General features: G+C 33.2%; 1 protein-coding gene across 3 annotated transcripts; it reads right to left on the reverse strand.

Moving 5' to 3' along the window:
- Positions 1-1,866: 1,866 nt before the first annotated feature.
- Positions 1,867-3,489, reverse strand: LOC128291679 (uncharacterized). Of its 3 annotated transcripts, none has more exons than XM_053026876.1 (3): positions 3,030-3,489; positions 2,757-2,800; positions 1,867-1,974 (listed from the first exon to the last, which is right to left on the reverse strand). In XM_053026876.1, the coding sequence occupies exons 1-3, from the start codon at positions 3,352-3,354 to the stop codon at positions 1,906-1,908; spliced, it is 438 nt and encodes a 145-aa protein (XP_052882836.1). In that variant the 5' UTR covers positions 3,355-3,489; the 3' UTR covers positions 1,867-1,905. The 3 variants fall into 3 exon arrangements, with proteins under 3 accessions (XP_052882836.1, XP_052882838.1, XP_052882837.1); XM_053026878.1 differs by having other exon boundaries at positions 1,932-1,974; positions 2,757-2,795; XM_053026877.1 differs by lacking the exon at positions 2,757-2,800 and having other exon boundaries at positions 1,932-1,974; positions 3,030-3,488.
- Positions 3,490-9,630: the final 6,141 nt, after the last annotated feature.

Raw genomic sequence — 9,630 nt, forward strand, 5'->3', positions numbered from 1 at the left:
GTGAATGTCACACGTAAGAAATTAATTATTTTTTGAAAATCTAAAGATATATATTTTAATTTTAAAAAGTAAATTAATAAATATTATTTTTTCATCTATTTTAAATTAATTTAACAAATAATATAAATTTAAAGATTAAAAGAGAAAGAAAAATAAATGTAACTTATGCCAAAACTCTACTTGTGATTTAAGTATTTATGTGGCTCAATTGAAACACCGAAAAGGAAAAAGAAAATAAGGATTGATAAAGGCAAAAGGAAGCCGATATATTTTCCCTAGTCAAAGATAAAATTGGAAGAGTGAAGCAGCGGTTTTCAAAGGCCTCTCCTTTTTCTCTCTCTAGGCTAAGGAAAAATCAGGAGAGAGATTTTGTATATATATCAAATTTAATTTAGATTTTAATTATTAATTTTGGATGCTTTTTAAGAGATAAATAATTAATTATAAAAGTATTTTATTTATATGGATATGGATTAAATTCTTAATCATATGATTAAATCACTATATCACTTTTCGTGATTAAAATTAATTATATTATTTTACTAAAAATTAAAATAAATTATATCAAACATGAATAAAGTTTTAAGAGAATTGATAAAGTTAATGCTTTAGACACCAATTAAATTTTTTTAATTAAATTGGTTTCAGTTGATTTGTAACATTAACAATTATATATATAGTTTGTTTTACTAAATAATAAAAAACTATCTAGTTACAACTTAGACAATTAGGGACAAAAACTTCTTTTGGGTAAAAGTATCATTGAGGTCCTTGTACTAAGAGTTAGATTGCATTTTACCCTTTTACTAAAAAAATGGAAAAATTAATTCTTGTATATTAGATTAAAGAGCAAACTAGTCATTTTATTAAAAAATTATCCAATTTTGTTTTTAAAATTAGTCATTATACGGCAAAGATGATGTACATGTGACACGTCATATATCACTGTTTAATTATTTTATCAACCATGCAAATTTTTAACAATACAAATATATAAAATTTTTAACAAAAAAATATTAATTTTCTCTTTAATATAATTTATAAAAAAAAATTTATTCGTTTTTTAATAAAAATAAAATATAATCTATCTTTTAATATAAATAACTCCATCATATTTCTACCCTCCTTTTGTTATACAAGGTTTCCCAAAGGCAAGTGGCAAATGAGCATTTCCAAATTGGCGGGCAAGTTTGGGCCAACAACTTGAATAGCAATTGCAACCATTTGCAAACATGGTTTTTTATAGCATGGAGGGGACAATTAATGCTATCTCATTGAATGCACAGTTAATCCCTGTTTTTGGTACCTTTTTTTCTTCTTGTACTTGTTTATTGTTTACACTTCACAGGCAAAAAAGTCCTCCACTTCATTATGTATCCATCAAACCTAACAGTGACAATTGTACATGTTTGTCTCTTTTAGTTTCTCTGACTATGATGGTTCATACATTTCATTGTCCTCTCTCTTTGATGTATTGCAACTGTTCACACACATTTTTTTTTCAAAGACCAAGAAAAGTGGGTACACTGCACTAACATGAAACCATGTTAGATATAGTGGCAATGGTACTGATCCTTCCCACCATAGGGAAGGAACCAAAGATGTTGAGACTATGTATTCATAAAAGGGGTCTCTATAGTGAATAAATTAATATAAATTTGCATCTGATCAATTACTAAAAAAAAAAAAAAAACACTGAGGTCACATGTCAGTTTTCATGGTCTTTTATGATACAACAAAGAAAAGAATAGGGAAACAATCATGTTCCTCCAAGACCTGAAAACATATCTGTAAATGAAAAAAAAAAAAAAAGGGCAAATGAAGCCCTATATACATAACATGACGGCAGCCTTCAACGTTGTTCTAGTATCTCACCAACAAACCAAACCCTGCAATTTGCACACCTTATGCTCTTAAAATCGTCTTGATTCCTTTTCCTATCTTAGCTCTCCTTCTCACTCGAGTACTTGATCCCTGCTTGTAGAAACGAGTCAAATATTAGGTAAACAATGCAAATTTTACTATGCAGTTTAGTAACCAATTATCGAGGGTTTACGTTAAGGTTTTGAATGTGTTTTCGAATGTAATGAATGGTATTGCGATCAATTGGGGAGAGTCAAAGTCGCAGTATAGCAGTAGCACCACTGTATTGCAGCTGCTATTCAAATCTCTGCCAAATGCCAAAGAAGAGTTTATGGATTGATTCCTAGTTTTCCATTAAGTATGGAAATGAATAGGTGTATGCCTATGGGATAGGTTTAGGATGTTGAAAACTATAGTTTGTAGACGCATGTACAAGAATGGTAAAAATACCATAGAAGTCCTTGTACAAGAAGTTAAATTGCAGTTTGTCTCCTTTACTAAGAAAATACTCAAATTAGTACATGTACATTAGATCAAAGACAAATTAGTTATTTTTTTATAAAAGTTTAATCTATTTGTATTGTTAAAAACTGATACGTCTAATAGAATAATCAAACAATGACATGTGGTGTGCCACATGTACATTATATTGATGTACAAAGACCAATTTATGGATGAAATTTTTAATAGGAGGACCGATTTGATCTTTGATCTAGCATATAAAGACTAGTTTGCTAATTTTTTAAGTAGGGAAGTAAAATACAATCTGAGTCCTACTATAGAAATTATCATGGTACTTTTACTGGACAAGAATTAAAATCAGGGTAGGGTAGTATTGATCATAATATGTACATTTAATTGGATGGTATTTGCTGATTTTTATCATACGGTACCTTGTTACTTTCACCGTGCCCTTCTTGTTTGTCCGTCATCTTCTCTACATTACCATCACATGTACAACCAAAATGACATTAAACCTCTCTTGGTATTTGGTTTTTCAACGGATGTTAAAGCAAGAAACTATATATATGTCTCTTTCAAGCAAAATCCCCAAACTCAATTGGCAATTATAAAGATTACACAAATCTCCTATCCATTGCAAAACACAAACCGAACACAATCAAATAGTTTAATTGGAATGTAAATAAAAAGTGGCATAGGGTTACCTTGGTTGTTGTCATCCTCCAAAGATGAAATGCAGTATACCCTGAAGCTTAGAGACTGAGGTATATATCCATCGTCCTCAAGGCTCTCATCCTTGTTACTACTTTGAAGCCTTCCCTTTTGCATCCCTCCTTTTTCATCGGAATTCGCCTTTTTATGCATACCACGACCCTTTTCATGGCCTTCTCCTTCCCTACCTTCAGGCAATGACTTGGATAATAGGATGTTATCAACCACAGCAGCGTCACTCTTTTTATGAACAATGCTTAATTGACGCCATCCTCCTCCTCCTACTGCGTGGTCAAATTTTGAAACCCCACAACCCATCGAAGGAGGAGAGACATGCAAAGGGAACTCCCAATGCAGTTTTCTCTCAGGGAATGCTAGAATTTTCTTCTCTCTCTTGCTCCCTCTCTATTTTTCCCTCTTTTTTCTTTTGTGTGAAAAAAAAAAAAAACAAAAAACTAGAGGAATAGAATGAGAGATCCAACGTGAATTGTGGGATTAGCTAGATAACTAGAGGAGGTTCAAGGGCCTCCATTTCACATTTACTTGTCACCAGTTAGGACAAATTAAAACAAATTTGTGTTTTTCTTGGTTTATTTAGGGATCTCCTACAGGACAGGGCAGCTAATTGCCACTTATAAAGGCGAAGTCAATAGCAGAAAGAAAGCTAATAATTACTATATTAATATTGATTAAATTTGTAATTAGGTATCATACTTTAAAAGGCGAGGGTAAATTAATAAAGTAAGACTAGATTTAACAAGATATTTTCCAAGTGAACTTGGATTTGAATCTAACATTATGTAATTAACTAGTGTAGTATACGAATTATATGAAGATAATCAAGGTATTGCATTGTAGCTTATAATCAAATAATGAAACCCATAATAGATTGTCGATATGTTGGACATTTTTAAAATAAAAATTGAGTGGTGTTGTTCGTACATGGTGCTCATAATCTTGCAAAGGTTGTTAGGTATTAGGGTAAGTGTTTAGATGTGCTGACATTATTTTGACTGGATACCAGTATCATAAGTGTCTTATGGAAGAAGATGGTGGGAACAGTCTATTTATATCCTTTCTAGTAGGACTCTTACGGTCCAAATGTCCAGTTGGTGGGAAGTTACAAGGTCACTATTTTGGGCAACAGTATTTAGGGTTTTGGTTCTTTTTCTTTTCTTTTATATCCAACTTTGCTTCTTTGATTTTTGGTTGTTGTATGTTGAATTTCTAGGTGATTTTGTGCTGCATTATGGTTATTTTCAGTTGTTAGTCAAACTAGAGATGGATACACGAATTAGTTACACAATTTTTTTTACGTCTATCAAATGAAACCTTGTCCTAATAGTAATTTATTATCAATCAACAATACAATATATGAATAAAGCTCAATTGATTAATCAATTTGTAACCTCACATCTATACATTAACTAAGATCACTCTCTCCATAAATGTTTTCTACTTGAAAACTTAGCTACAAGCTGAGCATGAGACGATTTGTTTACAAATTAATTACACTAAAAATAGGTTGGAACAAATAAGTTCTCTCCGTAAATTATACATAATTAAGTAATATCTAAATAAGTATTATAGATTTGTAGATCTGAATGTGATATCCTTAAAATTTTTCTTCAATAAAAATTCTATATAGCATCTAATAAAAAAGATGTCCAAATATTAAACTTTCTATAGAAATAGTACCTCTTCATACAAGTAGAGTCTATTGTGCCATTTGTATAACAAATGGATATTGAACTCATCAATAAATTTAATTTCTCATTATACAAAATTATGCCCTATGTTCAACAATTGGAAGAATCAATGTGGTTATATAAATCACGAAATTTCAAATATTAGAATGGCACATAACACCTGAACGAAACGCCAATTGCACTAAAAGTGTCCAATGTAACAACCCGTTTTAGGGTCAAATCGGAACAGTAATTTTGGGACCACAAATCCAAAGTAGAAATATTATTTTTGTTATTTCTTTAAGGTCTACAGTTTGATTGAATGATTGTGTGAAAATTTCGTTAAGAAATTTTATCAATAGGGTGTCCAATTTGACTAATAGGACTAAAATGCAATAGGTGCAAAATGTGTGTTCTAGAAGCTAGAGGTGTCTAATTGCTATGAAATTTTAAATTGGAGGTCAGACCATTATACTTTAAGTTGGAAAAAAATAGACATGGTTAGATAAAATTTCAAAGTTTCAGGTGAAGGGCATTTTGGTCATTTGGTAAATAAAGACAAAATAAATCGAATAAAAGATGTCATCTTCTCAATTTCATCCTCCTTGTGCTAAAAATTGAAGAGTCTCCATAGCTAGGGTTTTGGCCAAGCTTCCAAGCTTGATTGTAAGTCTATCTTTGTCCCGTTTTTAATGATTTTTATGTTTTTAAAGTTGTTTTAACCTAATCTAGCTATTTCAATGACTAATTTGAAGGAATGATGAAGTATAAAATTTTACCCATGTTAAATATTTGTGTATTTTGATGTTTAATGGTAGAAAATGCATGTTTAGTGTTAGATAAACAACATTTACCAAGTGATTTTTGATGAAAATGTCAAATAGGGACCTATTTGTAAAAGTTATAAAATATGTGTAAAAAAGGTGAATAAATAAAAAATGTAAGCTGATATGAGTACTAATAATATTTGGCTAGGCTTGGGTAATGAAGAAATCGAATGAAAATCACTTTACGAGCCTAGGGACTAAAATGTAAAAAGTTGAAAAGTTAGGGGTAAAAATGTAATTTTTGCCATAAGGTGTTTTTAGGATTAAATTGAATAATGTGGTGATTGAATGTGTTAAATGTGGTATTATAGATCAAGAAAGACGAGGTTCTGACCTAGACCAAGGAAAGAACAAAGTTGTGGACTAAATCGAACTATTAGCCATTTTGTACCACGGTAAGTTCGTATGTTAAAAATAAGCTTTAGAATAATTGTGCTTAAATGCTTTAATATTGCATGAATTGTATGTTTGATTATGTGAATGAATATTACTCTACGAACGAGTTCGACTAGGAATCAACAAGCAAGAAATCCCGCTTAAACCTTAAAATAGAGTAGGATACAAGTGACATGTCACTAGGGTCATGATGTGTTATGTGATTATGTGATCCGGGTGCTGGTCTTGTACGTTCTATCGGTGGCTGAGTATACCGGCATATGTTGCGGATACTTGACAGCTTGTGTGAGCAGCACTGTATAGCTACGTCTTGACTGACAACTTGTGTGAGCAGGCCCGTTGATAGCTCGAGAGTGAGCAACTATGTGATATGAGACTTGGGTAACTTTGGCTACATATGTGGCACTTAGTGTGCAAATTTCCTGAGTATCCGATATTTTTATTCCGAGTGGTTCACGGGTATGTCAAAGATGAGATTACGTGTAAATTCATCTCGAGATGGTACAGGTACGTACATGAAGCTCATATCTATTAAATGCTTGAAATGATGAATATGAGGTAAGTATTGTGATGGAATAAGTTATGATCATGAGACCATGGAAAAGTTACATTTAATCATGTTATATTATTTGAATGTTATATGTATGGTAAGGTTAGCTTATTTCTTGCATAAGAGCTTGCTAAGCTATATTGCTTACTCCGTTTATTTTTCATGTCTTTATAGTTGTGCCAAGCTAACTCGGATCGTAGATCGTCGGAGACTCGAATCACACTATCAAACTTTCATTTTGGGTATTTATGATCTTTGTATTTTGAAAGTATGGCATGTATAAGGACTTGGTCATTTTGTTATATGTGTCATTTGATTTGGCCAAATGTGTTAGCTTATATTTGTTCAAGGTGATTTAGTATTTAGCCATGTAATTGGCTTATTTTGGCTAAAATGGTTGTAAGCCCATTTATATAAGTGTATGTGCTAATGCCTTTCGTTTATGTGTTTTGCACTAGGTTGCTATATGTTTATTATGGTTAAATGATTTGTTGTGAAATGGATGAGATTAGTCCTTTGATGTGCTAGGAAATTTAAATAGAATTATGCATGATGGAAGTATTCATGTTGACACTTATGAATGTGAGTTTGGTATGAATTGATTTGGTAAAACATGCTATAGTAAATATGTTAAGTGTTGGCAATGAATGACATGATATAGTTTTGATTATGGATGTTTTGGTTGCCTAAACATGCCATGGTTTGTACCATTGGATTGGTGTATGTGTATGTGTGAATAAGGGTGGAAAATGGCTTAGTAAATAGCCTTTATTTTGTCCACACGGGTAGACACACGGGCTTGTGTCTAGGCCGTGTGTGACACACGGTCTCCCCCATGGGCATGTGTTCCGGCCGTGTGTCTCTTGCACCTTAATTTTGACAAATAGAATGCTCAGAATTGAGCACACGGGCAGAGACACGGGCATGTGTCTCAGCAGCGTGGATGACACAACCTCAGGCACTGCACTTATTTTGTTAAAATTTAATTATCTACACGGACTAGCACACGGGTGTGTGACTTGGCCATGTGACATCAATTTGTTCATGCATTGCAAAATAGAGAGTTACACAGGTTAGGGACACGAGCTTGTGTAGCCACACGGCTTGCGCACATGAGCGTGTCCAAAACCACACGGGCGTGTGACCCCTGTTTAAGGAAAAAAATTTCTAAGTTTCGTAAAATTTTCCCGAGTTCTCGGTTTAGTCCCGAGCCAGTTTCAAAGCATGTTTTGGGCCTCGTAGGCTCGTGCTAGGGACTTTATGATTGAATGCGAATGGTTTTAATTTGGACTCAAAGTTATGACTAGGAATTATTTGATTGTTTGTGTGGTAAGTCTGGTAATGTCTCGTACCCTGTTCCGGCGTCGAATACGGGTAAGGGGTATTACATCCAAACTCCAAAAAACACAATATAATACCAAAACTCCAAAAAAGCTCATAGACGTGATACAAACATAATTCATTTGAAACACCAAATAATAGAAATGAACAACACTATTACAACTTAGTGGCATCCCAACTATATCTTACCATGCTAACCTATGTTTATAGAAATGAAATTTAACTTTTATTCACATAGTTGTATAAGATCTTTATAACACAAAATATATAATAATTAGATCATTACCAGAAAATCCTAGTCCAGATTTCAAGTTGCAACTATATTAGTATTATTTAAGTATAAAGACTTTTTAGATGTATTTTCAATTTGTTGGGGAACATTTATTTTGATGTTTTAGTATATTTGTTGTACTATATTTTTAAATTTATTTTTATATAAAAAGTAATATAAAAAAGTTAATACATGAAACACCCTTAGCTCGTATCCGTTGCCAAAACAAGGTTACGGAGCATTAACGGGCTAACAGAATAGTAAACCATTCAATTCATACATCAATGCAAACATAATTTAATTACTTTCCAATACATTTATAATGTCCCTTAATCGAGCCATTGAGCCACTAAAAACACTTTGAAAAAATTTCGGGACTAAATCAGAAACATTTGGAAATTTTTAGGAAAATGTTAAAAATTTTGAACTATAGAGGTTACACGGCTTGAGACACATGCCCGTGTCTTAGGCATTGTGGACATTTGAAATAGGGACACACGACCGTGTCCCAGCCTGTGTCCATGCTCGTGTAACTTTCTGATTTGGGGTCACATGACCAGCCCACACGCCTATGTGCCATGTCGTGTACCTCTCGAAATGACCTCACATGCCCGTGTGTTCGGCCGTGTAACAGTCTGACTTGTATGCATTGAACCTACAGGGCACACACGGCTGAGACATTTGCTTGTGTCTTAGGCTGTGTGGCCTCAAATGAACCATAAAACACAAGTTTACCATTTCAAATTGCTTGGACCTTAAGAAACTCAAATACCAACTAAAATACCAAATCAAAAAGACATTAACTGGGTGAAAAACACATCAAAACCAACATAATATGTGCCAAACCAATGTACCCTCATTGGTACCACAAATATATATAACTTTACAACAAAATAAACATTGATTCAATTCATCAACTCACTCAAGAAATACCTAATCAAAATACCTATCAAAGGTATCACAATTACAACAATTCAATTATATATACACCATACATACTAGCATAACTGTAACAGCCCTAACCCTACCTTTATCCGTCGTCGGAATAGGGTTATAGAGTTTTATTGGACTTTTTAGATCAAATATGAACATTTAATATCATTTAGTATAAATATAACAATTTCATCATATTATCCCTTTTATGAGCCCTTGAGACTCAAAATATGTGTTAGAAACAAATCGAGAATAAACCATGTACTTAGGAAATGTTTCTGAAAGCATCAAAAAATTTCAAAGAAACAGAGGACGTACGCTCTTGTGTCTAGGCTATGTGCGCATTCGAAATAGGGACACATGTCCGTGTCCCGGCCAGTGTCTGTGTCCCAGCCAGTTTCCATGTCCGTGTAACTTTCTTACTTGGGTTACACAACCAAGCCATACGCCCGTGTACTAGGCCATGTGTCATACACAGCTGAGACACACGTCCGTGTCTCTGCCCATGTGAAAATACCTGGGCATTCTGTTTTGAAATTTTAAGGTTGCAGGGGACACACGACCAAGTCACACACCTGTGTGTTAGCC

Source organism: Gossypium arboreum, chromosome 4, assembly GCF_025698485.1.
Source record: "Gossypium arboreum isolate Shixiya-1 chromosome 4, ASM2569848v2, whole genome shotgun sequence".
NCBI lineage: Eukaryota > Viridiplantae > Streptophyta > Magnoliopsida > Malvales > Malvaceae > Gossypium > Gossypium arboreum.